The 27,881-nt window shown below is 44.9% G+C and overlaps 1 protein-coding gene across 2 annotated transcripts in view; it reads left to right on the forward strand.

Annotated features, from left to right (window-relative positions):
• TMTC1 (transmembrane O-mannosyltransferase targeting cadherins 1) overlaps positions 1-17,750 on the forward strand; it is a 196,382-nt gene extending 178,632 nt beyond the window's left edge. The window contains exons 15-21 of one of the 2 annotated variants that reach the window (XM_045002256.1): positions 5,240-5,342; positions 9,874-10,009; positions 12,503-12,647; positions 13,212-13,349; positions 13,965-14,087; positions 15,087-15,164; positions 16,159-17,750. In XM_045002256.1, coding sequence (XP_044858191.1) covers positions 5,240-5,342; positions 9,874-10,009; positions 12,503-12,647; positions 13,212-13,349; positions 13,965-14,087; positions 15,087-15,164; positions 16,159-16,299 — 864 coding nt within the window. In that variant the 3' untranslated portion in view covers positions 16,300-17,750. The remainder of the gene's footprint in view (positions 1-5,239; positions 5,343-9,873; positions 10,010-12,502; positions 12,648-13,211; positions 13,350-13,964; positions 14,088-15,086; positions 15,165-16,158) is intronic. The other variant, XM_045002255.1, reaches the window with a different exon arrangement.
• The last annotated feature ends 10,131 nt before the right edge of the window (positions 17,751-27,881 follow it).

The raw sequence follows: 27,881 nt of genomic DNA on the forward strand, positions 1-27,881 counted from the left end.
AAGGCAAATAAAAAGATCCCAGAATTTTTTTGTTTAAATCTCATAAAAATCTTGACAAATTGATCAATTAATCTCGCCTCGTGATTTTTGAAGGGGTGGGGTTGGCAATATGGAGTGCAATAGGACAATCAGGCTCTTGTGACTGCACTGCAGTACCATTTAGGAGAAGATAAGAGGTGTGGGAGAAAGTTCTGCATAATGCCTTCAACATACCCTTCCAGATTCCTGACCAGGACTTTGGAACTGCCAAAGAGGTCTCACCAGAGAACTGTGTAGTGAACCCAGCGCATGCTGGGACAGGACTCTCTGACTTGTCAATGCTTTATGAATACCTGTGAAATACAGACATGATAACATCCCATAGTCGTATATGTCATTGAGTTTGATTTGATTATGAAAAAATCTTTAAACTGACCTAAATTCCTGTGCAGACAGTGCTAGGTCAATAGAAGAATTTGCCTCTTGGGAGGAAGTGGATTACCTGTGTCGCCGGAGAACCACTCCCATCGGCGTAAGGAGTGTCTATACTGAAGCACTGAAGCAGTGCACCTGTGCTGCTGTAGCGTTTTAAGGGTAGACAAGCCCTGACACAGGATTTTCTCCAAAAGTTGTCCTTTGTTTTAGTTAAGAATTCGTGATGCTAACTGTACTCCTTATTTTCCCTGGTAGACTACAAGGGGGTGGTAATTCCATATAGGGTATGCAAACTGTCCAAACTGAACATTTTTAAGAGTGTTTGTGTGTTATCACACCCTATCTTTTCTGCTGGCTGACCTTTATCATGTAAATGTGAAAGCACTTAACCATGACAGTCATTTGCTTTCATTAAGTCATATTTTTTCAAATGCCATTAATTTCAGCGTCCCATTTCTTAAATGAATATGAAGAGGAGAGCTGGTGCATTTAAAAAAAAATTAATGGGCCATATTCTATTCTCAGTTACACCACTTTAGATCCAGAGTAAGTCCAGTGAATAAGCTCTGGGATTCACTGGTGTTATGACTGAGAGCAGAATTTGAATCTGTGTTAAGAAGCAAAACCATTCTGGTCCACTCCAGGTATTAGGAAATTCCTCTGTAAAAAGATACTACAGCCAACATTTTTCAGTGCCCAGCTTGGCACTCTACAGTGGCCTCATTTTGAAAAGTCCTGTGAACCCAAAATCAGGTCCCTTTTAGAGTGTGTCAGCTGGGGCACCCAAAATGGCTGGTCACTTATGAGTATCTTGGTTTAAAGATCCTTGTAACAAAGCATAATCAGTTATTTGCAATATATATATAAAATTGATTGGGACTAAAGTGGTGCAGTGGGTTAATAGCTTTTTGCTATTTTAAACTTGGATTCAAATCCTGGTTGTGAAAATCCCTCTTGGTGGTCTCACAAGATTATCAAACAGCTGATCTCATTTGGGAGTCTCAGGAAGAGGCCGTGGTTCTGTCATTGCAGTGTTGTTTCAGATCATTAAGGTGCAGGAACAGCAACAGAGCTGGGTGGTAGAAATTTGCACAGCATCTGCCTGCTCCATTTTTTGCTCTCACCATTAAAATGCCTCCCTTTCACAAGCATTAAATAATATCACCCACGGCAAATGTATGAACTGAGAGGGGAGAGAAAAAACAGTAATTCTTTAACACTTATGTATAAGCAAGCAGGTAGTTTTCTCATGCCAGCTGGACTGCTGTGGGAAGTGGAAAACCTTATAATTGCTGTTCAATCAGAATTAAAGACCTTATTCTCCTCATAGTGTCTGGCTGCATACTCATGAAATTCATACTAGCTAGAATGTGGGTAATACAGTGCCTTTCATATGCAGGATGTCACCAGGTGCATTACAAAACAAAGAGTTATAGCCTGATTTTCCAGAAGTGCTCAATACCCACAGATCCCATTGAAATCTATGAGGAGCTGCAAACACTCCTTCAGGTCATTTCATAGAATCATAGAATATCAGGGTTGGAAGGGACCTCAGGAGGTCATCTAGTCCAACCCCCTGCTCAAAGCAGGACCAATTCCCAACTAAATCATCCCAGCCAGGGCTTTGTCAGGCCTGACCTTAAAAACCTCTAAGGAAGGAGATTCCACCACCTCCCTAGGTAACCCATTCCAGTGCTTCACCACCCTCCTAGTGAAATAGTGTTTCCTAATATCCAACCTAAACCTCCCGCACTGCAACTTGAGACCATTACTCCTTGTTCGGTCATCTGCCACCACTGAGAACAGTCTAGATCCATCCTCTTTGGAACTCCCTTTTGGGTAGTTGAAAGCAGCTATCAAATCCCCCCTCATTCTTCTCTTCTGCAAACTAAACAATCCTGGTTCCCTCAGCCTCTCCTCATAAGTCATGTGCTCCAGCCCCCTAATCATTTTTGTTGCCCTCTGCTGGACTCTTTCCAATTTTTCCACATCCTTCTTGAAGTGTGAGGCCCAAAACTGGACACAGTACTCCAGATGAGGCCTCACCAATGTCGAATAGAGGGGAATGATCACGTCCCTTGATCTGCTGGCAGTGCCCCTACTTATACAGCCCAAAATGCCGTTAGCCTTCTTGGCAACAAGGGCACACTGTTGACTCATATCCAGCTTTTCGTCCACTGTAACCCCTAGGTCCTTTTCTGCAGAATTGCTTCCTAGCCACTCAGTCCCTAGTCTGTAACCGTGAATGGGATTCTTCTGTCCTAAGTGCAGGACTCTGCACTTGTCCTTGTTGAACCTCATCAGGTTTCTTTTGGCCCAATCCTCTAATTTGTCTAGGTCCCTCTGTATCCTATCCCTACCCTCCAGCGTATCTACCACTCCTCTCAGTTTAGTGTCATCTGCAGACTTGCTGAGAGTGCAGTCCACGCCATCCTCCAGATCATTAATGAAGATATTGAACAAAACCAGCCCCAGGACTGACCCTTGGGGCACTCTGCTTGAAACCGTCTGCCAACTAGACATGGCGCCGTTGATCACTACCCGTTGAGCCAGACGATCTAGCCAGCTTTCTGTCCACCTTATAGTCCATTCATCCAGCCCAGACTTCTTTAACTTGCTGGCAAGAATACTGTGGGAGACTGTATCAAAAGCTTTGCTAAAGTCAAGGAATAACACATCCACTGCTTTCCCCTCATCCACAGAGCCAGTTATCTCCTCATAGAAGGCAATTAGGTTAGTCAGGCATTACTTGCCCTTGGTGAATCCATGCTGACTGTTCCTGATCACTTTCCTCTCCTCTAAGTGCTTCAGAATTGATTCCTTGAGGACCTGCTCCATGATTTTTCCAGGGACTGAGGTGAGGCTGACTGGCCTGTAGTTTCCCGAATCCTCCTCCTTCTCTTTTTTAAAGATGGGCACTACAGTAGCCTTTTTCCAGTTATCCGGGACCTCCCCCGTTCGCCATGAGTTTTCAAAGATAATGGCCAATGGCTCTGCACTCACATCTGCCGACTCCTTTAGCACCCTCAGATGCAGCGCATCCAGCCCCATGGACTTGTGCTCGTCCAGCTTTTCTAAATAGTCCCTAACCACTTCTTTCTCCACAGAGGTCACCTTCTGCCCATATTGTGCTGCCCAGTGCAGCAGTCTGGGAGCTGACCCAGACTGGTAATGTAGTTACAGGGTAACTGATACTGGTAATGTAGTTACAGGGATGTGCAGACGGAATAGCAGCATGTATTCAACAATAACTTAGAGCAGCCTTAGGGTGTGTCTGCTTACAATGCAGAGGCTGCAGCAGAGCAGCTACGGTGCTCTGGTTGTGCCACTATTTCAGACACTTCCTGTGTCGATGGAAGGGGTTTTTCAGCTGATGTAGGTAGTCTGACTCTCCTAGAGGCAGTAGCTAGGTCGATGGAAAAATTCTTCCATCGATCTAGCTGCATCTACAGTGGAGATTAGGTCGACCTCACTACATCACACAGGGTGCGAATTGTTTCACAGCCCTGAGCAATGTAGCTACAGCGACCTAAATTTGAGGCATAGACCATGCCTTAGACTAGTGATACTCAGACTGCGACTCACGGGCCGCAATTGGCTCTTTAATGTGTCTCCTGTGGCTCTTTGCAGCACATGATATTAAAACCGTGTGTGATTTAATTATTAACCAGTCTAAGTTATTAACCAACCAGGATGCTTTTACAATGTTATTAACCAATTAAACTATCAACTTGCACTAAGTTATTCACTTATTTGCTGTGAGAATTCTATCTATGTACAAAACCCAAATATTTCCCCTGTCCTGCTGTTGAAATATGAATTGTACTGTAGTGAATGAATTCACACTGTTGTGGCTCTTTGGGGTAATGTTGATCGCTAATTTGTCTCCTGAACCACTGAGGTCTGAGTATCGCTGCCTTAGACCTTGGAACCCATTTTATTCAACAGTCCACACCAGGCACTGCAGCAATTTCCATTTGAATACTTTTGGAGGGGCACGTTAAACACACACAAATGAAAGTTTCATGTGCCCCGCCCCCATTTCTCTGGAGGCCTCTGGCGGGGACACCCAGCAGCAAGGAGATAGCAACTCCTCCTGCAGCTGCAGCCCAGGGAAGGGAGGAAGCAGCAGGGTGGCTGGCTGCAGGGTCCCTCCTCCCCCCTACAGCTGCAGCCTGCGGCTTCTCCTTCCCTACTGCTGGAGTCCCAATGCTACTGCCTGCTTTGCAGGTGATGTGAGTCAAGGGCTGGAGACAGAGGCAACCCCTGGGATTCCCAACAGCAGGGAAGGAGAAGCTGTAGCTGTCGGGGGAGGAGGAGCTTCGCTGGCAGCCAGCTGCTCTGTTGCTTCCTTGGGCTGCAGGAATACATGAGGGCGGTGCTCCTGTTTCCCTCCCATGTGTTACACTAGCTGAGAATCTGGCCCCGCCCCGCCCATCCCTTTGTGCATGCCCCTGGCACCAGGAAACCACTCAGGACTGGAACTGAGTGAATAATTGACTTTTGGCAACATTTACCACAACTACCTCCTGTTGTGACTGTATGGGGAAGTGGAGGTAATTGCTAGTACCCCTGTGAGGTAACAGTTGGCAAACATTGACTCTGTGGGTGAAATCCTAGCCCCACTGAAGTCAATGGACTAACTCCCATTGCCTTTTAATAGGGGACAAGAGTTCACCCTAGGTACACAGCTCCCTGAATACTGAGATTAAATGACATGGACTGTTGAAGTTCTGTGTGATGATAACAAGGCATTTCCATGAAATATCTGTATGCAGTAATAAAGCTGGTATTACCACTAATAACAAATCTTCATTTGTTTAAGGAACAATTTAAAGAAGCCCAGGAGGTTTATCAGGCTGGGATAGAGAATTGTCCAGAGAGCTCTGATCTGCATAATAACTATGGTGTTTTCTTAGTTGATACTGGTAAGTGAGATGGAGCTAGCAGATTTGTGTTGCTGGCTTATTTGCTGTGTTGAGTGGCTCTGGTTTATTTAGTAGGGTGTTTTTTAAAGATTTGTCAAGGGCTCCCAGAGCAGAGGATGGACACACTTACATTGTAGTTTGTAAAACTCCAAATAAATAAATACAGACTGTCCCTCTCTCTTGAGACTGACCACAGTGCTGAGGTTTGAAGAGATTTGTAACCAATGTAACACTGTACAGCGGTGATTCTCAGTGTGTTTCCTGCCACATTTGTCTCACCATAACAGTGTCTGCAGCTATATTCTCGAGGATGCGCAATGCATCACACAGTGGCCTGACAACCGTGTGATAATTTCCCCAGGAACTCATGAGCACTCAAAGCCAAAGAGAGACAGACAGACACACCCATGTCACTTTTGTGGCTGTTTGTGACTCTGCTCAGTGATGAAGTTGCTCTATGAGAAGCTGAATGCTACTGCTGTAAAATAAACAAAGCTTTGAAACTACAGTACAATCATTTGGCAAAACAAAAACTTACGACTCTTGTGGGGAGAATGGATTTCTCAGCGGATTGGTAATGGGATACAGAGCCTTTCACGTCTATGCTATTGGTTCAAATCCAGCTTCCATGGCCCCAGGCAGTTCCTGGCATCTACATAATAAAAATCACCACCCCAACTGGACCTTTTATTGACAGTTTTAGAAGCAAGGCCAAGTTTAGATAGACACAGAAACTAAACTATCCTCTCGCTACTAGAGGTGGTCCCTGCAGAACCGGGTTGAGACATTGGTGAAGTGCTGCAGACTAAGCTGGCATAGCCGATGCCCATTCTGCGCTTCAGGCTATGCTGTTTTCACATCTCAAAGTTAAAGAGGGGCAGACTCAGTTAACACTTGTAAGGGAATCCTTGGAAAGCCAGGATCTGGCAAGAAGTGGTGTTGGTGATTTTTGGCACTCTTCCCTCTGAGTTAGTACTGACCCCTCACCCTCACTCTTGTCTGATGTTAGTGGGCACTGTGCTGCTGCCAGTAGAAAACAAAAGTGCCAAGTATGTGGGGCCATGAAAGAAATCAAGGTGTTAGGTGCAGAAGTAGAGATTTTACCCTTGTGTCTTGGCAAAGTTCAAATTTCCCTTCCAGTCCTAAACTGTTGTGTGAAGCTTCCAAAATGCCCTATTCAGTTCTTGAGGTTCCATTTCAATTTAGCATACCGTATTTATCGGCGTATAACACGCACAGGCGTATAACACGCACCTTCATTTTAAGGGGGAAATTTCAGGAAAAAGACTTAAATTTCAAATAAAGGACTTTGAAGCTCGGGGGGGAGGGGGGACGGGATCTCGGGCCGCTCGGGAGGGGGTCGGGGACTAAGGCCGCTCGGGGGCTCGGGCCGGGCCGGGCCGCGCCGCTCGGGAGGGGGGCGGGGGCTAGGGCGGTGCTCCGCGGGTTAGGGCCGCTCGGGGGGGGGGACGGGGACGGGGTCTCGGGCCGCTCGGGAGGGGGTCGGGGACTAAGGCCGCTCGGGGGCTCGGGCCGGGCCGGGCCGCGCCGCTCGGGAGGGGGGCGGGGGCTAGGGCGGTGCTCCGCGGGTTAGGGCCGCTCGGGGGGGGGGGGACGGGGACGGGGTCTCGGGCCGCTCGGGAGGGGGTCGGGGACTAAGGCCGCTCGGGGGCTCGGGCCGGGCCGCGCCGCTCGGGAGGGGGGCGGGGGCTAGGGCGGTGCTCCGCGGGTTAGGGCCGCTTGGGGGGGGGGGTGACGGGGACGGGGTCTCGGGCCGCTCGGGAGGGGGGCGGGGGCTAAGGCAGCTCGGGCCGGGCCGCTCGGGAGGGGGCTAGGGCCGGGCCGCGCCGCTCGGGAGGTGGGGGCTCGCGCAGGCCGGGGCTCGGGGCTCAGGCCCCGCCGCTGGGGGGGGGGAGAGGGCGGGGGCTCGGGCCGCGGGGGGGGGGGCTAGGGCCGCGCTGCTCGGGAGTGGGGCCGGGGCTAGGGCGCCGCTCCGCGCCGCTGGGGGGGGGGAGAGGGCGGGGGCTCGGGCCGCTGGGGGGGGGGCTAGGGCCGCGCTGCTCGGGAGTGGGGCAGGGGCTAGGGCGCCGCTCCGCGCCGCTGGGGGGGGGGGGTTATAGGTTATATCGGCGTATAACACGCACACATCATTTGCCCCCTATTTTCAGGGGGAAAAAGTGCGTGTTATACGCCGATAAATACGGTAAATCCATTTCTCTTTACACTTGTTCTTTCTGCCAGGGGAAAGGGTAACTTGTCCCTGTTCTGTTGCAACATAGTCCCCCTCCCCTCCCAACCACACACAACTTTCAAAATTCAGCCTTTTTTTTTTTTCTTAAACTTGAAATGTAAATAATTCTGTTGAGGATATGACCAAGTCTGAAGACAACTGGACAATTAAGTTATGAATGTTTGTTTGAAAAATGGCTACTGCACTTACACAATGGAAAATTGTGTTAAATCACAAGATGTGTTTTCTCTGAGAGTTAATTTGAGCAATCTACCCTCACGTTTACTCCTCTCCAGTCAGCCTACCTTGAGTGAGAGTAGCCAGACTGCAAATAACATGCGAGCTGCATAGAGTAATTGGATTAGTAGCTGATGAGATGCGCTAATTTGAATTCTCCTTCTCCGGCCAGCCAATTCAAATTAGAAGCACCACTGGCCTTAAGCTACAGGTATTTATGTGTGGGTAGGGCTCCAGTTAGGGACAACACTAAAGCTAAAACTCATGTTATCTCTGCAGCGAAGACAAGCCCTCAGTGGGCACACAGATAATGAGATGCACTCCTCCTTCCTGGGTAAGTGTGTGCCTATTAAATGTGCACCTAATATGCAGGCCTGAAAGACTTAAGTTCTCTCACTAGCTGTGGCTTAAGTACTTATGCCACTGTAAATATTAAGGCACTTCAAAGATGGGCATCTGCTCATCAATGAGGGCAGAGTTAGGCCATCACTGAATATTCTACCTTGGAGGGCTGTGTCCTCTTCTGGCTTTGAGGCATTTTAAGTGCTTATGATTCTCACTATGGATTTCTCTCTTGCTTTCCTTTAAAAATTCAAGGAAAATTCAACCTGTTTTTTTTTCTGGCTAAAAATGCAGTTTAATATAGTACTGTTCATTGTGAAATGGTTTGTCATAAAACATGTGAAGGGACAGAGCTTCAGCAGCTGCAAATAGACATAGTTCCCTCTACGGTGATTTACACTAGCTGAGAATCTGGCCCAAAAGATGCAATCTAGCTGAGTTAACATCTACTGATGTTTTCATATTTGCATTGCTGGGATGTTGGTGATTTCAACTATGCCTATGCTTATTTTGTAGTTAATATGCAGTGTGTATGTGCATAAAGTATGATGAGATCCTTCAGTATGAAAGACTAGACATAAAATTATTATAAATGCAAATTCACTCCCCAGGACTAGCAATGTGGCACCTTTCTTCAGCACAAAATGAACTTCAGCTTTTTAAAAAAAACAAACATAAGGCACAAAAGAATGATTGTAGTTTTTCAAGTAACTTGCACAATATTTTGTTTTGTATTTGTGTTTGATCTAGTGGATTTCAGAATCGCATTTGTTATTTTGTGTGTAGATAGGTAAAATACAGTGACACAGTGCCACCCAATGGTTCCTCTGAAACATAGACATCCTGATTATATTCTACAAAACAAGCATTTTCTACCAATATATTCTAAACCCTGGAAATAACTGCAGCAGCGTGGGGATTAGTGATCTGTTGGAGTCTGCCTCAGGTGCCTTTTGAGTCCTGAGTGCAAAGGCTGTGCGTACCCTCAGCCACCCAAAAGGGAATCAGTAGCCTACCGTTGTTGCAAACTGCGGGGTAGGTTATTGTTATTTGTGTGTGGCTGCTGGATTTGAATCTTTTTTGCCAAATATTAAAAATGTGTGTTTGTCCCATGTAGCCTTCACAACAGTAATTCTGAGTGGAAAGAAGCGATAACACTTCAGGGGAAGGATTGAAATACCCTTTCTCTAAGTTTTGACTATATTTATTGTCAAATTAGTTTTTAGTTACTATTTTTCTTTTTCCAGATTACCTGGATTTGAAAGACGACTTCTCTCTGTTCCCATTCTATGAGCCTAACTGTCCTTTCAACTGCTGCTTGTAACCCAGTAGCCACTTGCTGCTCCCACTTTCTATCACCAAAAAAATATTTCCCTCAGTAGCCAAATTCATTTTAAAGCTGGAGCTGTTTGTCCTGTCTACATTTGTTTGCAGCCTCTGTCTTTTACAGCTGGGTAAATTTGTGCCTAAAGTTAGACTCCTAAATCTCATTTTCCCCTTACTCTTGTTTGAATGGCAATTTCCCTTTGTGCATAATTTCAAGAAGAGATGAGACAGGATTTTTCTCTTATGATGGTTCCCACCTTCCAAGTACACTGAAGGCTGATAAAAGGAGTATTTTGCAACTGATGATGGTGATTCTAAAGAATCAGAAGCCTGATTTAGTGCTGAAACTTTTGAGACTTCCATAAGGCGCCAACTTAACAGCCTTTTGCTTTGCAGGGGCTCCTGAGAGAGCAGTGTCCCACTACCAGCAGGCCATCTGGCTCAGCCCAAACCATTACGTGGCCATGGTGAACCTGGGCAGGCTCTACCGCTCTCTGGGGCAGAACAAAGAGGCTGAAGCTTGGTACAAACGGTAGGTAATAGAAATAGGATGAAACTTAATAGTGCAAAGTGGTCATGCACTTAGGGACTAACAACAGGAATTTTCCCTCTAAGCTGGAGATGTGTCAGTTGGAAGCAACAGAGGAGGAGAAAGACCTAGGTGTATTGCGCAATCACAGGATGACTATGAGCTGCCAATATGCTGCGGCCATGAAAAAGGCTAATGCTAGGGTGCATCAGGCGAGGTATTTCCAGTAGAGACAGGGAGGTGTTATTGACATAATACAAGGCACTGGTGAGACCTCCTCTGGAATACTGGGTGCAATTCTGGTCTCCCATGTTTATGAAAGATGAGTTCAAAGTGGAGCAGGTGCAGAGAAGGGCTACTAGGATGATCTGAGGAATGGAAAACCTACCTTATGAGAGGAGACTTAAGGAGCTTGGCTTGTTTAGCCTAACCAACCAAAGGCTGAGGGGAGATATGACAGCTCTCTCTAAATAAACATCAAAGGGAAAACACTAGGAAGGGAGAGGAGTTCTTTAAATTAAGAGCCATTGTTGGCACAGGTACAAATGGATATAAATTGGCCGTCAATAAGTTTAGGCTTGAAATTAGATGAAGTTTTTTAACCATCAGGTGAGTGAAATTCTTGAGCAACTTTCCAAGGGGAGCAGTGGGGACAAAAAACCTAACTTGTTTTAAGACTGAGCTTGATAAGTTTATGGAGGGGATGGTATGATGAGGTTGCCTAAAATGGCATACAGCTCATCCATGACAGCTATTAGTAAATGTCTCCAATGGTGGGAGATGGAACACTAGAGAGGGAGGGCTGAGTTACTTCAGAGAATTCTTTCCCTGGTGTCTGGTGGTGGGTCTCACCCACATGCTTAGGTTCTAACTGATCACCATATTTGGTGTCAGGAAGTAATTTTCCCTACGTCAGATTGGCAGAGACCCTGTGGGGGGTTCACCTTCGTCTGCAGCATGGGGCATGGGGCATTTTCTGGTTTGAACTAGAGTAAATGGTGGATTCTCTGTATCTTGAAGTCTTTGAATCAAGCTTTGAGGTCGTCAGTAACTCAGCCAAAGGTTAGGTACCTAGTACAGGAGTGGGTGAGTGAGGTTCTGTGGCCTGTCATGTGCAGGAGGTCAGACTAGATGAATACAATGGCCCCTTCTGGCCTTAAAGTCTATGGGTACATCTGCACTGTAATAAAAGACCTGCAGCATGGCTGCAGCTGGCCTGAGTCAAGTGACTTGGGTTGCGGAGCTATACAATTGCAGTGTAGAGGTTTGAGCTCAGGCTGGAGTCTGGGCTCTGAGACCCCGTGAATGGGGAGGGTCTCAGATCCTGGGCTCCAGCCCAAGCCCTAACATCTACATTGCAATTTTTGGTCCCGCATCCCCAACCCCGCGTGTCCGAACCAGCTGACCCCAGGCTCTAAGACTTGGTGCCACGGGTATTTTATCGCAGTGTAGATGTACCCATTGAGTCTGTGATTCAGGACAGGAGGCTGACTCCTCACTTGTCTCCACCCACATCCAGTCTTTATTACAAGACCTTACGAAGATTTGTTAGCATTTTAATCTTCCAGTGCAGTGTTGGTTCCTCTGTCACTCAGATGGAGGGAGTGAATGTTCACCATTGTGGCTGTGTCTGGCTGGTTTTTGAGTGTGTGCAGAGCACTATAATTCAGTTGACGATCAGCCGGCCTGGACTGTTCAGCAAGTGCCTTGCTATGCTCCTCTTGAGCGCAGCCCCAGGACATCCTCTGCTACCTTCAGCTGCAGGGGTGTTCTGTTTATGAGCTCAGTGGTTTCTGGTTGTTATCAGTAAAACCGTTAGTGCCATTCACATGACACTAAAAGCATTCCAGGGAGGGACTGTCACATCTGTATTAGAGTATGTCACTGCCAGGCAATCCTGAGCCAAGCCCTACACCTCCAGGAATCCAGGCTTTCTTCAGGGGATCTCCTGTTCTACAATACAGCGCTGAACAAACAGCTTCTTTGAGATTTTCCTCTCAATGGGTAAGAGGGGATGGACTTTCTTTTGCCTCCTTGTTGGAGCACCTCCCTTTTCTTACCTGCATTGCCACCCTCATCCCACAGCCAGTGGTGCTGGAACAATTTTTATAGTGTGGGTGCTGAAGGCAGAAACCATGTATTTGGATTGATAACACTACTTCAAGCCAGGGGCTCTGGCAGCACTCTTAGTTCCAGCACCATAGCTGCAGATTTCCATTACCTTCAGAGCCTGTCCCTTCTGCTCATTAACAGGCCAGCGGGATTGCTGTTGGGGGCACTCTCTTCTCCCACCAGGGACTATGAATGCCGCCTCTACCGCTTTTTCCTTCTGGGCTGGCTTGGAGCAAAAGGTCAGAATGGGACCAGCCCTCAGGCTCTGGTCTGGCAGTGCAGAGCACTAACCTTTCCAAGGCAAATCCCACAGCCAATCCCACTCTTGTCTTACGCTCTCATCCCAGCATCATCTGAAGGCATTTCGTTCTTCCCAACATGTAGAGCGTTGAAAGTATTGCGGAAGGCGGAAATTCTGTCCCCACTGGGAGCTCTCTACTACAACACGGGGCGGTATGAAGAAGCTTTACAGGTTTACAGGGAAGCCGCAGCACTGCAGCCTTCAAACAAGGAGATTCGACTGGCCCTGGTGAGTGTAGAGAACATTGGTGGCAGGGGTATGTTACTATTTAGAAATATTATCCAAGGCGTTGAGGTTTGAGGGGGTTCAGCCTCAGCCTGGCTCTCTTTCCACATGGATGATAATTACTGTGAGCTTTCCCTAGAGCAGGCAACTGAGCAAGTCTTGGTTTTAATTTTGTCCTGAGGCAGGAAGGGGTCTTCCTCATCTGTGTCGAAGCCCAGAAAATTGGCCTCCAACTCTTTTTTTTCTTCTCACACCGTTAGGCCTCATATTCTAGCTGAGGAGGACCAGAAGTGACTTGCTCCAGAGCCAGCCAATCATTCCTTCTGTCCTCCAGGCGCTGCTGAACCATTGCCTGTTAGCACGCCTGTCTTGCTAGAAAGCAGGATGCCAGGACTAGACGCTGGGTCCTGGGCTTAGTAGTGCATGATAACTGGGCCACTGTATTGACTCTGATCTTACCAGCCAAGCAGGCTAGCTTAAGTTTTCACAGCTCTTTTGACATCAATGCGTGACAAGAGAGGAGTGTCATAAAAAGGGATGAAAACTCTGTTTACCATTGATCTCTAGGCACAGGTTTTAGCAATGATGGGACAAACAAAGGAAGCTGAAAAAATGACTAACCATATTGTGACTGAAGAGGCCGAGTGCCTAGAATGCTACCGCCTTTTATCAGCAATCTACAGCAAGCAGGAGCGTTACAGCAAGGTACTGGGAACTCCGTTTGCTGCTGTCCCCCACACACACAATCAAAGGGTTTGGGATGAATTTTAATCTCTGTACAGCCAAAGGCTAGATCCTGTCTTGAGACATGTGTAGCAAGGGCGTGTAGCCACATCATGACTGACATAGTTTGTGCATGCACAATAGCTGGATTGCTTTATATGATGCTTCCGTTCAGCTAGGTCAGTGTTTCTTAAACTTTTTGATACCAGGGACCAGCTTGTTGCCTTTCTAAACTGTGTCAGGAAAATCTCATGGACCAGCGCCAATCCACGGACGGGTTGTTGAGAAACACTGGTCTAGGAAATAGGATTGAAGGCCAAAGGCTTGATTTTTTTTTTTCTTCAGAAGTGTTGAGTACTCAGTTCCTACTGACTCCAGCTGCTGGGGTCTGGTCAGCATCTCGGAAAATCAGGCTGTGAGGTGCTAGAATTTAGGTTTCTGAATGTGGTAAAGGTCCACGAGCAAACAGAAATTTGGGGAGCAGGGTGGTGATGCTGTGTATTGCTCAGTGGTTCATGTGCTCCAATATCATAGAGATGGGCACAGCATAAGAACCTGGATAGAATAGAATATTGTGTCCTCTCTCTCTCTCTGCAGGCCCTTGAAGCTATAGATAAAGCTCTGCAGCTAAATCCAAAGGATCCAAAAGTCATATCGGAGCTCTTTTTTACTAAAGGAAATCAGCTAAGAGAACAAAACCTTCTTGACAAGGCTTTTGAGGTATAACAAGTAACCGCTCTAAAGCACATGGCTATGTTTATAGTTCAAGAACTGAGCTCACTAGCTGTAATTAATATTCTGCAGAGAACATATATGGTGCTTGTTCACTTATATAGCTCATCTGGTCACCATATAGGACAGCTGGGATTATGGAAGGGTAGTAACAATTCCATAGTTAAAGTTACAACAATGTTCTCTCTGCCTCCTTTCCTTTTTGAAATACTCCTACACAAAAAATCTCCCTCCAATTTGGTAGGTTACTTGTGGAACCAGAGATAGCTCTCTAGCTATTAGAGATCATAAGTTTAAGTCCTGAATCATAAGGTTTAACACCCTGTCCAAATATTCTGTTATAATTAATTAGAACTCTGAGTATACTTGTTATCCATATAAATGTCCAGATGCTCTTTGAATCCTCATCTGTTATGATGTCCCAAAAATAGAGGTGATCCTCAGAGTCCAGAAATTCTTTTAATGATTTCCCGCCCCCTTTGTAGAAGCAAAATAAAGGGGTAGGGGGAAGCTACCTACAGTCCTTGTTAAATCTGCACACAGGTATCCATCTTGTAAGAAAGACTGCAGCCATTCAGATAATAAAACCTTGCCAATGTTCTCTCCCTCACTGCACATACATGCTGATGTGGAGTTGTGGAGATGCCATAAGGTAAATGCCGTGTGCAGAAGGTAGATGTAAAGCGCAGAGCATCCCTGCAGGTCAGGATCAGTAGAAGGTAATGCACTGTCCTGGAAGTTGCCTTGATTCCCTGCAGGACTCTGCAGACAAAGCAAATTCCCCCAAATAGGCCCTTCGGGGAAATGGTCACTTCATTCATCTCCACTTAACACTCTGAAACAATGCACATTTTGTACGTAAGAAAAATCAAGAAAGAAGACAACAGTATTTTAAAGGGATTGGTGGGGGGAGTCATTTCCCCCCTAATGTAGCTTTTAGTCAGGGACACAAGCATCTTAACCTGAAGACATTTCATATTTATTTAGAGCTATAAAGTGGCTGTGGAGCTGAATCCAGATCAAGCTCAGGCATGGATGAACATGGGAGGGATTGAGCATATCAAGGTAGGAAAATCTCTAGCTTTTCTGCAGGCTGTCAAGTAAACGGACTATTTCTGTTCTTCTAATACATTGCTGAACTTGCCCTCAGGCAGCTAAGAAGTACCTGTTCAGCGTGTCTTTTTTTGTTGCCCACTGAGTTGGATCCAAAGAGGATGCGAGTCTTTTACAGCCCCAGCTAGAGATCCTGGCTCTAACTCAAGTTGTAGAGATTTGTGCCTTTAACTCTGGAAATCTCTAGTTCAGTCCCTAGTGTATTGGTCAAAATGGCTGTCATCACACAAGTATACAGTGGATCTAGATATGACATGTGGGGGGAGGGGGCACCTGGTCTGAGCGATAAATCAGAGGCAAAAGCAGCAGCAACATGGAACCCTGAAGGGCTGTCTCCCTTCAGAGAAAGGTTGATAATTCAAGAAGTGGCAGGAAAACATTGGAGGTGGAAAGGCTGGGAGCATAGTCTGTCTTTTGAAAGGGGTGCTCCTTCATTAGTGAAGCTGTGCTTAGCGCACAATCTACGATGTGTGTTTTTAAACTGTTGGATAAGTGTTCCCAGTCTATGCAGTTGAGAATCAGCCCTTTAAATTCCTCCTTACCTAATCCACTTGATGATAGTGTCTAATGCATAATACTGACACCAGTTGGTGGAAATATATTGACAAGACATGTGATTTCATACTTGATGATTACTGTAGCATATTTTTTCTGAATGTCCTAAAGATATTAGTTTAACTCATATTATACATATCTTCTGCTTGGACATTATAGCCTTGTTTAAATCTGCTTCTTGCCATGTCCCTGTTGATCTAATTTAGGCACAGAGTGAGTTCTTCTGAAATACCAGTTGACCAATTTAATAATGAGTGGAGTGTTGCTGTTTCAAAACATGTCAAACACACTTTATAAATTGCTTTCTCCATCCATTATGGAGCTTGCCGGTCTCAGGCAATGATGTTTCAATGTCAGAGAATATGAATGACTCTCTTTCCCCCTTTTATAGGGAGACTACATCAATGCACGTAGCTATTACGAGAAAGCTTTACAGCTGGTTCCAAACAGCAAGCTGCTGAAGGAGAATCTGGCTAAACTGGATCGCTTAGAGAAACGATTGCAGGAAGTCCAGGAGAAAGATCAGACGTAGCTAGTGGAAGGAGCTCCGTGCCCCTTGCAGAAGAAAGAGAAGTGGAAGCCCATTGGCAGAAGTGACACAGGAGGAACTGTGATGTGACTCAGAATTAAGGAGGGCAAATTTGGGGCGCACATTTGTGCATCACCAGAGTTGCCGGAGACCCTTCATTTCTATAGGGTATGCTGAAGAATGAGTGAAAACCCTGTTTTAATCAAGATTTGTGTTTGGGTTGGATGCATATCACTTGCCATTAGTGCTGTAAGTGGGAGATGCACCTTTGATGTCCTGGTCTCTCACTTCCCAAGCTGGGTGGGCTGTAGAGGCAAAGTTCTCATCCACTGGCAAGGGATGGAGCAGTGCCTCTTGTTAGTCAACATTCACCCACTTAAGGAAGTACTATTAATAGTCTCTAAAGCATTCCCCATAAAGTCCTCCTCAGCCAGGACGATGGTGACAATTATCAGCAGAGAGCATCAAAAGTCGTTACAAGGTTAAAACTGGGAGAAATGGTGGCCATTTTTAGGTCTCCAACAATGACTTGAAAATGACCCCAAGGAAATGGAGAATTATGTCTGGACATGGCCGTCTCTGAAAGTGATGATTCTCTGACTAGGGCTGTTTTTGAGGAAAAACCTCAGTTGAATGTTTTACTCGGAAGATAATCATTTTTGTAACTATTCAAATCATGATATCACAGAATTGTCAGAAATCACATGACTTTTTTCACCCAATCAGAATTATAATTTCTATGAAGAAATTGGAACTGTCCAATGGAAATGTGGAATTCTTTAATGGGTCCACCTCCCTCCCTTCCTCCCTCTCCCCCGCCCCCACAAAAAAATCTATATTTTTAAATATTGAGTGGAAAGGCAAGTTTGCTTCAGAATATGGACATTTATTTTTGAGCGTTATTTATTTTTAACTTATAATAAAATGTTTAATATATTTTACTCTGTTTATAAGAGTTGGACAACATCCCTCACAACTAGCAGTGTGGCCTGTGACTGTTGCTTTTATTGTATAAAGTTAGAAAATACGGCACCACAAGGCTGTGTTTGAATAATTCTCCCTGCTGATATTTCTAAAGCAATTGGATGTTGGACCAAATTTTCATTACAGCAGTGCCACGCCCATTGATATGTAGGGTTGCACCAGTTCAGCTGAGATGAGCATTTGATCTGTTGTTATAGTAGAGGTAGCTGAGAAGGTTAGATGGGGCAGTGTAGTGATATTCTGCCCTTTCACTCTGGACAGCAGCTCATCTCACAAGTTTATTGTTTTCATCTTAGCCCCCATCATGAAACCATCATACAGTTTGTTTCAGCCTGATTGCCATGTCTTTGCCGAAGAGAAGCCCAGGTCATGGAATTAATAGCGGGTGGTTCAGGTTGGGACTGAAGTGCATTGATACAGCTCGATCAGGGAAATCTTGCATGGCAATGGCACATGGCTTTAACCAGTGCTAATAGGGTGTCACTATCATGAGCTCTAAATGCACTCAGGAGTAAATTAAAGAAGTTTCCATAGTTAAGCATAATCATGTGATGATGTGGGTCTGTCTGCTTTATTTAGGAGGTTTGATTTCTAATTGCCATTTTTGGAAGGAAAAATCACAGACATGAAATAAGAGTTTAGAAATCAACAGGGTACCACCCAAGCACAGGGCGGGTTCAGTGGATCCAATGGTAGGACTGAAGCATAACCACATAGGGTTCTGTTCAGTACCGAGGTGATGCTGAAGAGTATTAATTTGGCTCCTGCACATAGCCAGGTGATTCTTTTTTGAGTTCTTGCTCATGTATGTTCCACGTTAGATTTTTCCCTCAGTGGTATCTGTCGGGCCAGCTCGAGTGCCCTTTGGTGCCACACCCTCTCACTTCCTTCTTACCACCCATGATGGTTGCTGGAACAACTCCTCTTGCTTCGGCAAGGCATTTTTCAATGGTTTCTTCTCTGTATCCTTGTTTATTAGTCTTAGTATAGTTGTAGTGTAAATAATACTAATGTAGATAGTTAGAACCGCTCCTTTATCACTGAGGGGCTCTCTTTGCCACAGGGCATGCCCCTGTCCTTGGGCTTCAAACCTTGTGCCTCCTGTGGAAAGCCTATGCCTGTGAGAAACCCACACTCCAGTTGTCTGAAGTGTCTGGGAGAGGCTCAGATAAGAGATTTGTCAGAACCTTAAGCCTTGTATGAAAAAAGACAGGCTAGACTGAGGACTATCCTAATGGAAGCTGCTCTAAGACCGGCTTTGGAGCCAAGCTGCCCAGATTCGGCACTAACCACTTTGGCCTTGGTGCTGTGTGTATCCTGGCAACATTCTCCATCTCCGGTGTCAAGGAAGAAACATAAAAAGCAGTGCTCCAAGAGAGGGCGTTTGCCAATGCCAAAGAAAGGCAAGCAAGGAGAAGGCAGTGGAGTGTGACCCAGGTCGGGCCACTCCTCCACCCCCGGTTCCATGGCAGAACCATCAACTCTGCGCAGAACATTGAGTCTAGTACGGGACTCTCTGCCGACACCAAGAAGTCATTATGGCACCAGCAGAATCACAGTGCCTTCAACGCAGGAGGCCTTTGCAGTTGCCTCTAACAGCTGGATGGGGACTGATGGAGACTTTGCATTCCTGTGCTTCTCCCTCCTGATCATTTTCACTTTATAAAGTGAACAGTTCAAACCAGGGCCAAGTAAACTGCAAGTGTGTGTCTGGGTTCACGTTTGGGGACCCGTTCACACCTGGTAATAATATAATTTTGCCATTCTATCTCCTCTACCTGTGTTCTTGCTCATACTTGTCTTTTAGGGACAGATCAGCAGCAGTTCTCTTGTCACTCATCCTTGGATGATTCTGCTCCCCAGCCTGGTCATGGCTGTAGACTCATTTAGTGACTTCTGGGTTTCCCCCAAGACATCTTCCACTCGGTTCCCCAAGAATTCAGTCTGACTCCAGTCTTATCATTCAGGTTTCTTTATTTGGCAGCAAAGCTATGCTGAGTTGATCAGACTCAAGCGTATGACATGGGTATAGGACATACCACACATCCAATTAGTTACACAGCAAGCCTCTTCCTTTATATACATTTACTATACATTGCATCACACATTTGGGGATTGGCTTAGTCACTTTGTAGGAACCAATCCCTGTACAACCAAGCTCTGTCCATGCATGACTGACTCTACCTAATCTTCCAGGTTTATCTTGCCCATTATAGATGGTTCCCTAGGTGTTGCCCCTTATCTTAGCTAGTACGGACATTTTGCTTCCATCCTGCTGATCCATTTACCTCCCTAATCCTGTTTCCCAAGAAATGAGGCCTCACCTATGTCCAGTTACTCACGTCAAGGCATGCCTACATGGTGGATTCCTAGTGAAATTGTTATTCTGAGGCTATTTGCATGAAGTAGCTACAGGCTGTCAGGCTTTCCCTAACATAGCGAAGGGATTGCCAGGCTCTCCGACTTAGAGTTGCCATAGGGCAGCCCAAATTTTTGGTACAAAGTCAGAATTGGCCTGTCTGGGAGTCAGACTGGCAAAGCCCCATAGAAGGCTATGCAGGCAAAGTGAGTGCTAAAGTGGTCTTTGAGGCTTACCAGTTCTCCCACAGTAGAATTTTAGGTAGTTCATAACAAAGTTTCAGAGCTCAGACAACGTGCATATACCCATAGAAGTCCAGAGCACTTTAAACCATTGGAAGACCAACATTTAGTGAGAACCACAGGTTTTCCATCAATATGTACCATGGAGGGAGTGACTCCATTATAGTGGGGTATGTGAAAGGGTTGAACAGGAGGCATCATACAGGTGAAGCTCTCTCCCTTTTAAAAGGTAATAATTGGAGATATACCAATCTCCTAGAACTGGAAGGGACCTTGAAAGGTCATCTAGTCCAGCCCCCTGCCTTCACTAGCAGGACCAATTTTTGCCCCAGATCCCTAAGTGGCCTCCTCAAGGATTGAACTCACAACCCTGGGTTTAGTAGGCCAATGCTCAAACCACTGAGCTATCCCTCACCCTAATCTGCAGAGCCTAATTTCTTGGCACCAGCACCAAGGTTTCCCATTAGAAGTACAACTTTTCAAAGCAGAGCACGGAGATTAACCCACTCAACTCCCCTTCAAGCTCAATCACGCCCTGATCCTGCAAAGGGCAGATCCTTAAAAGAAACGACTAAGGGGGAAAATGATAGAGGTCTATAAAATCATGACTGATGTGGAAAGTAAATAAGGAAGTGTTATTTACTCCTTCTCATAACACAAAAACTAGGGGTCACCCAATGAAATTAATAGGCAGCAGGTTTAAAACAAACAAAAGGAAGTATTTTGTCACACAACACACAGTCAACTTGTGGAACTCCTTGCCAAAGGATGTTGTGAAAGCCAAGACTATAACAGGATTCCAAAAAGAACTAGATAAGTTCATGGAGGATAGGTCCATCGATGGCTATTAGCCAGGATGGACAGGGATGGTGTCCCTAACCTCTGTTTACCAGAAGCTGGGAATGGGTGACAGGGGATGGATCACTTGATGATTCCCTGTTCTGTTCATTCCCTCTGGGGCACCTGGCATTGGCCACTGTCAGAAGACAGGATACTGGGCTAGATGGACCATTGGTCTGACCCAGTACTTCCGTTCTTATGCCCACACAGAGACTCATTGAAGTCATCTGGGGCTCAAGATGGGAGGCAACAGGCTGCTGTGTGGATAACTTTATAGAACTGGGGCTTTAGCGCCCAATCCTGTGAGGTGTTTGGCACCCTCAATTAACTTCCACTGAGATTAAGGAGGGTGCTCAGCATCTCACAGGAAGGGCCCTTTGCGCATGGCATGCTAGGGTCCTGAGTGAGAAAGATACTATTGAACAGTATCACGTACTGCACATTGGCAGAGCTATTGTTTATAAAGATGCTTGTATCAATGCCGCAAGCTATCCCATGAGCCATAGTTTTCTGAGATGAGTTTCCTGTAGCCCAACAGCACTTTGAGACCTAGCCGAAGACAGCTGAGAATGCACACGTGTGGCTTTAAAATGTGACCAATTATATTATTTTTCAAATGGAAAAAAAAGTTTATTTTTTTAAACAATACTTTGAGAGGGGAAGAGAGTTTGTTTAGCTAAAAGTTTTGTGTGTCCTTTCTGGCTGACCTAATAGGAGGGCTGAATCATTATCACAATAGCATTCAATCAAGGCCATCCCATCCTGCTGAAACTTGTACTTGTGTAAATGTAGAAGAGATTTCTCATGTCCCTCCCTGATCCAGGAAAAGATATTGGCCCTGACCAATAGGAGACATGCAGTACTGTTACAATGCTAGCTTCTCAGATGGGCAACCCAGGGAAACCAGCCCAGCATGAGAGGGTTGGTTTGGCTAGAGGGCATGTTTGTGCTCATTGTATTGTCATCGCTGCCTGTCTTCAGTCTTGTAAATTTCAGTTGCCTGCCAACGCACAAGAATGAACATTTGGCTGGCAACATGTTGATATGCAAAGCGGTTTAACCCCAGCCTATCACAGCTATGAAAGGTTGTGTCATAAAACAGGTTTAAGGCAACCTTTGGGAGAGGAGGAACTCATTTAAATAATCCGTCTTTCCCTAACCAGCACTTTATGGCCCAAACCCATGCCAAATAATAGTGTAGAAACTGTGTATTCTGCATCCTGTCAGAGTTCTTGGGGAATTGACTAAAGCCCTGATGCTGCAAAGCAGTTAAGCATGTGTGTAGCTCTAAGCCCACGAGTAATCCTATTGGCTTCAATGAGACTACTTCCGTAAAGTGCTTTGCTGGATCAAGGCATGTATCTTGATCAAGGCATTACTGTAGGTAAGGAACAATAATGGCCCAATAATATGCAATAGGTTACCTCAGCCAAAAGGAAATTTTACTGTGAAGACAAATAGAGCAAGCTAACCTGTGATGAAATGGATCTTACTCGAATTAATGGTAGAAAACATCCTCCCCCTTTGGTTTTATATAGTTCATAAAATAAACTATGAATACTTTGGTTTCTGCCTACTGCAGTACTCAGCATGCTTACTACAAATTATGAATGCATATTTTGCTGAAAACCTTAACAGGTGGTGGCTAGCTCTTTCCCTTATGAAGTAGCATTATCTAAACACACCTCTAAAGATGCACATCAGCTTAATCCAAAGTGGAGAACTAACCCAGAGCCGGAAAGATAGGACTTTTGTGCTAACTACATTTCAATCTCAAATGGCAAACTAAAAAGCTGTCATTCTGTTTTGTTGGGGGCTGAGGGGGGGGGGTTGGTTGTATTTTCTCACCCAGAATAATGTTCTGAACTAATGGGTCTTTTGGAAGTTTGGGGTTTTTTTATTACATTTTACTTATTTAAAATCCAACACTCTTTGCTCCTCCCCTACTGCCATCTCTCAAAAGAAAGGATTTAGGAAGGACACTTTTATTTTTCACTTGGACATTTTGGGCTAGATTTTTATAAAAATGTGTAAGCAAGTCATTTTGGCCAAGCAACACGTATGTGCATCAGATAAAATGGCTTTCATTTCACACTGAAATAAACCACAAATAAAAGATGAGAGAGCAAGGGAACACACAGACACCCACGCAAAGTCATGCCTGCTCTCATGCATATAAACTCTTAACGTTCAGAGATTCTGAGCATCTACAACTCTACCTAAAATGAACAGGAACTGTAGCTGCTCAGCACCATTGAAAATCAGGCCAATATTGTGTAAACTATTTTTCTCGTGATTTAAGACACAGGTTTTAGTTACTAGCTCATACTTTGAGCTGTTCTGTATATGCTCCATAAGCCCCTGGTTCAGCAAAGCACTTAGTGCATGCCTAAATTCTATTGAAGTCAATGTGTGTGTTTGCACCTGCTTGAAATTTCTGTGTGTTTTATTGCACACCCTATTCCTGCTTTTCACATGTGAAGATGACAGCCTTTTGAAAATCTAGCCCTAAGGGATTTTTGCTTTATGGGGACTCATGCAGTAGTTTTATAATGTAGGAGTTTTCTTTCATGTACACTTCAACGGAGTAGCAAAAAGAAAAATTGCTTGGTCTACAATAGTGTTTTAACGTGGCAAAGCTGCATAAAGTGACCTTTATAACTTTGTGCAAAACTTCCTTGCCATGTTTATACTGAGTTGCTGAAAACTTCTTTCTTCTGGGAAATTTGCCCCGGCAGCATCCTCTGCGAAAGTTACAGCTTCTACAAATTTATTACTATAGAAATCTCTTTGCCTGAAGTGGCTGTCATGCTGCTTTCTCCTTCTGTCATGTGGGAGTTATTTGCATTGACTGTTGTTCATATGGTTCTTGTTTCCGTACCTCTGTTTGTATCAATTATGCATATCTTATTTTTAAAAGCCCACCAATTAGAAATGTTTAAAAATTAAATTCACACTTTTAAGCAGCTGGATGTATGTCAGTAGTACAGTATTTTGAAAAACCTTTGCTTTTTCACTGTGGGATACATTTTTGCCTAATGGAGTTATGATCGGAGAAGTTTTTCCAAAAGAAAATGTATGTAAATGTCTATTTTATATAAAAGTGAGAAAACAAACTGTGTCTAGTTTTGTTCTATCAGGTGTGGGGTTCGCCTACGTCCTACGATAAACCACCAATGGATTCTTTTACTTAGGATCGTGTTCTACCCCCTTACTCTGCTGAGTAGCACCTTACCACACAAATAGTACCATTAACTTCAATGGGACTGCTTATAGAGGAGCGTGCTCTTCAGTAGAAGTATCAGAACCTGGTCCATAATAAATAGCAAATGGGACAACAATCAAAGGCTGCATGTGGGGAAATGGCAACTGCTGGTATATACTTAAGCAACATCATCAACAATTAATCTGTTAATAAACGCATTACTACAGTGATAGGTTCTATGTATTAGGAAATACCTGGAGGAAATGTATCCGATTTGGCTTAGGGCTACAGAATAGAAAGAAAAAGAGATGGAGGAGGGAAAAACAGGAAATAGAATCTCATCTCATCTAAACTTCTTGCCTGAGATTGTCACCTTTTTCAGGGCAATGGCCAGGCCATTGCATATGTTTGTAGAACACCTAGTACTATGGGACCCCTTGCTAACCAGCACCTCTGGGCACTATCACAGTACAGATGTCAATAGGCATCTTTGCTGAAAGCCTATTTCCAATCAGCCCAAAAACCTAAAGCCATGTACACAAGTTATGCTGTGTTCTGCCCTCATTGTATGTCTGAATCCCCTTTAGGGAACTTGCATGTGCATTGTGAAGTTGGAATGTACCCCTTAACATTCTTCAGTCCTTAGGTGGCAAAATATTTATTAATGGAGCTTGTTGGCTAAACCACTCAAGAGGTCAACGTTGTGCCTATAGAGGTTCCTGACACACTGCACAGCACTACACTTCAAAGAAAACATGGTCCAGATCCTCCCAAGTGGATCTGTGTGTGGCTTTCCCCCTTTAGCACAGGAATGTCTTCCCTCTGTTGTCTGACAGGGGTCTGAGGCTCCATAGACTTCAGGTGGCAAAACCAGAGTGGGAGGACATTGAAAAGGGCACAGAGTTGTTTCCCCTTTGTATCTCTTTCATGGCCACGGCAGAGAAGTCACCGACGAATCCATCCAGTGGTATTGCTGCTTCTGCTGATGTCGTACCACCACAGATGGAAGGGGTTGGGGGAGCACTAAAGCAACAGCCATCTTGTCAGGATTGCTCCTGTCCCTTCACGCAGAACTGCTGGGCTGAGGGACATGGCCTCCAAAATCCACAGCCCCCTTAACTCCTCCCACCAAAGAGGACACTTCCAGGTCAAACTCCACAAGAGTAACTTCTGATAATTTTTCCACAGAATGTTCAAGCTCCATGTGCAAGTCTAAATATATAATTCCTACTCTGCTGAGTGGTAGCAGATGTTGGGGCCTTGTAGATTGACTGCCTCTTGGAGACATGAGTGATGTGGAGTATAGGTATATTTTTAATGCAGTTTATTTTATGCTAACTACATTAGTCCTGGAACAGAGATGGTCACAGACAGCATGCACACAAACTCTCCTTTCAAGAATCTCAGCCCAAATGTGAATGCCCAGTTCACAGAGAATGACTGATTCTCTTCCCAGAATTGAAGATGAAAACAAAACTCCCTTGCTGCTTGCCATAGCCCACCTAAGAAGAAACTACATCACAAAACTAATAATTCACACATTTCCTCAACAATTGTATACTGCTCACATGCTAAGGCACGCATATGTAACAGCATTCCCTGGTGACTGCTGCCATAACTAATAGGCCACTTCCTTCCCCTCCCCCTTTACTAATGTTGAAGTAGTACCTTACTCTGCAAGTACCCCAGTGAAATCAAGGATACTATTTAGCAGGAGGAGTGAGAATGGTAGCAGAATCCAGCCCAATTAGAACAGAACATATTTTCTTAGTCCTTTAAATGCTTATTGTAAGACAGATGAGCATTTCAAAGCCCCCTACTTTTGCAGCTCCTCTTTGTAAAGGTGCCTCAGCACATAAACTAGGGGCGCCAAAGGCTTCCGGGATGGGTAAGCCAATGCTGGGGAAGAACATGTTATTTCTGGATAATGAGCTGCAGGTGTGTCTCTATGCTGACTAACCTACACTAATTTCTAGATTTACTATGCACAACTATGGACTGATTATATCTGAATCCCAGGGCACTGTGCAGTTAGGTCTGTTATTTGTTGCTATCTCAGAGCTATTATCCAAAACAGCTAATTGACTCGCCACACCTGCACAATATATTATTTTCTTTCTACATATATTGTTGCTTAAGGCATGAGATTATTAGTCTCACGACGATAGTTGTTCTGACATGGGCAGATAAAATACAGCAGGTATTTCCATAGTCTGGAAAGTTTACTCAGAGCCCAAGATAATAGGTCCTAACTACCAGACTCTCCCAAGGGTTGGGTATGATGGGATCCAGATCCAACCCATGCCTGCTCTTGATTTATTTAACACAAATCAAAGCCAGCTCTAGCATTCTCTCTCTGGCTGCTGAAGCAATGCATTTTTAATCTGCAGTTACACAGAGGGGTGACAAGATGGGATTTTCAAATAAAGAAACATGCAAGTGAAACAGCATTGTAAATCTCACAGACTGAAATGAATTAGGAACTATAAATCTGAAAATGGCCCAGGAGGGAAACTGAATCAATTTTCTGACTCCATCAAGTCTGGGGAGGTGGGGGTGTCAGTGTCACTGTGGTGTTGACATGTGGGTTGTCTCTGGTACGACCAGGGACAAGATGTTAATAAACCCCCTGTTCACTGTTACAACTGTTAAATGGTTTAGTGTGGTCTGGGTTTTATGTTATCACTGGCTTACTTTGATTGTAACAACCACCATTCCAAATCTATTAACCTTTTTATTAAATACACAAAAATAGATTTAAAGCATTTGAAATGTATTAAGTAAGGCATTCATTTTAACACTATCCCCTATTCCCTTTAGTCGTGTAGTGTCTTTGCAGGGGAACAGCCCCCCTGCCCCCAGTTTCACAGGTTTTTAGATGGTATTAAAGATGTCCTTTAATGTACACTTCATGTATTACCTGGCCTTTTATGGAAAGGCAAGAGAAAAAGTTAGTTGCGCTGGCCTGGAGCTGATGTGGTCGTTGTATCCTATTTTCTTTAAGCCAAAATGAGGCAAACGCACACAAGGGGAGGGAAAAGAATAGCAACATTAGAAAGTGCAGCGTCTGTGTCTTGTGCTTTCACTTGCAGCATCACTGCTGGAGACACACAGGCCCAGCACACAATCGTATCAGCGCAGCAGACCTGGCAGACTTTTATCAGTATTGGGCTGTTTAAGGCATTACCTTGAATGCCTTTCTGGTCACAGGCTCACAGCAGAACTTCAAAGGTTGTCTTGGCCAGGTAAGCCAGACTCTTCTTAGACAGAAGACAAAAGGACCGAGATAGGCAAGAGAAGAAATAAGTTCTTGAAGGAAAACAACATGGGGGAAGGCTTATGACCTATGGCTCACATCCTGGATGTTGTTCAGAATTTAGCTGAAGCCAATGGAGGTGGTGATATTAGCTGGTTCCCTCTTGCTGGCCTGGTCTGGTAAGGATGCCTTTCAGGATCAGAATAATGAAGGCCCAAGGGTGTCATGGTGAATCCTTGTGTTCCAGGAGACCGTGCATGTGCAGCCTTTATGGTAAAGCTTGCCTCTTCCAGCCCAAACATCCCATTTAGTGACACCTCGCATGCGTCTGACAAAGTGGGTATTCACCCACGAAAGCTTATACTCCAATACATTTGTTAGTCTATAAGGTGCCACAGGACTCTTTGTTGCTGGACAAACAGTGTCAAAGAAGGGAGGGGACAATCTCAGCCCATTAAAAGGAACCAATCAAACTACATTTTGCTGACTTTAACTCTAAACATTTCTTCCCATTTCTAGAACTGTTCAGCTTATTTGTTGTGCCAGCCAATGATTGTATCTGGGGCCTTGAATAGCCCTTATCACAGGTTCTTCTAACTTAAACAGTCTAGCTTGCCCCAGGCTGATTGTTTCCAACATTCACCGACTTTCATAAACAATGCTATGGAAGCTGAGCTGGCTTTTTGTTACCCTCTCACC

Source organism: Mauremys mutica, chromosome 1, assembly GCF_020497125.1.
Source record: "Mauremys mutica isolate MM-2020 ecotype Southern chromosome 1, ASM2049712v1, whole genome shotgun sequence".
NCBI lineage: Eukaryota > Metazoa > Chordata > Testudines > Geoemydidae > Mauremys > Mauremys mutica.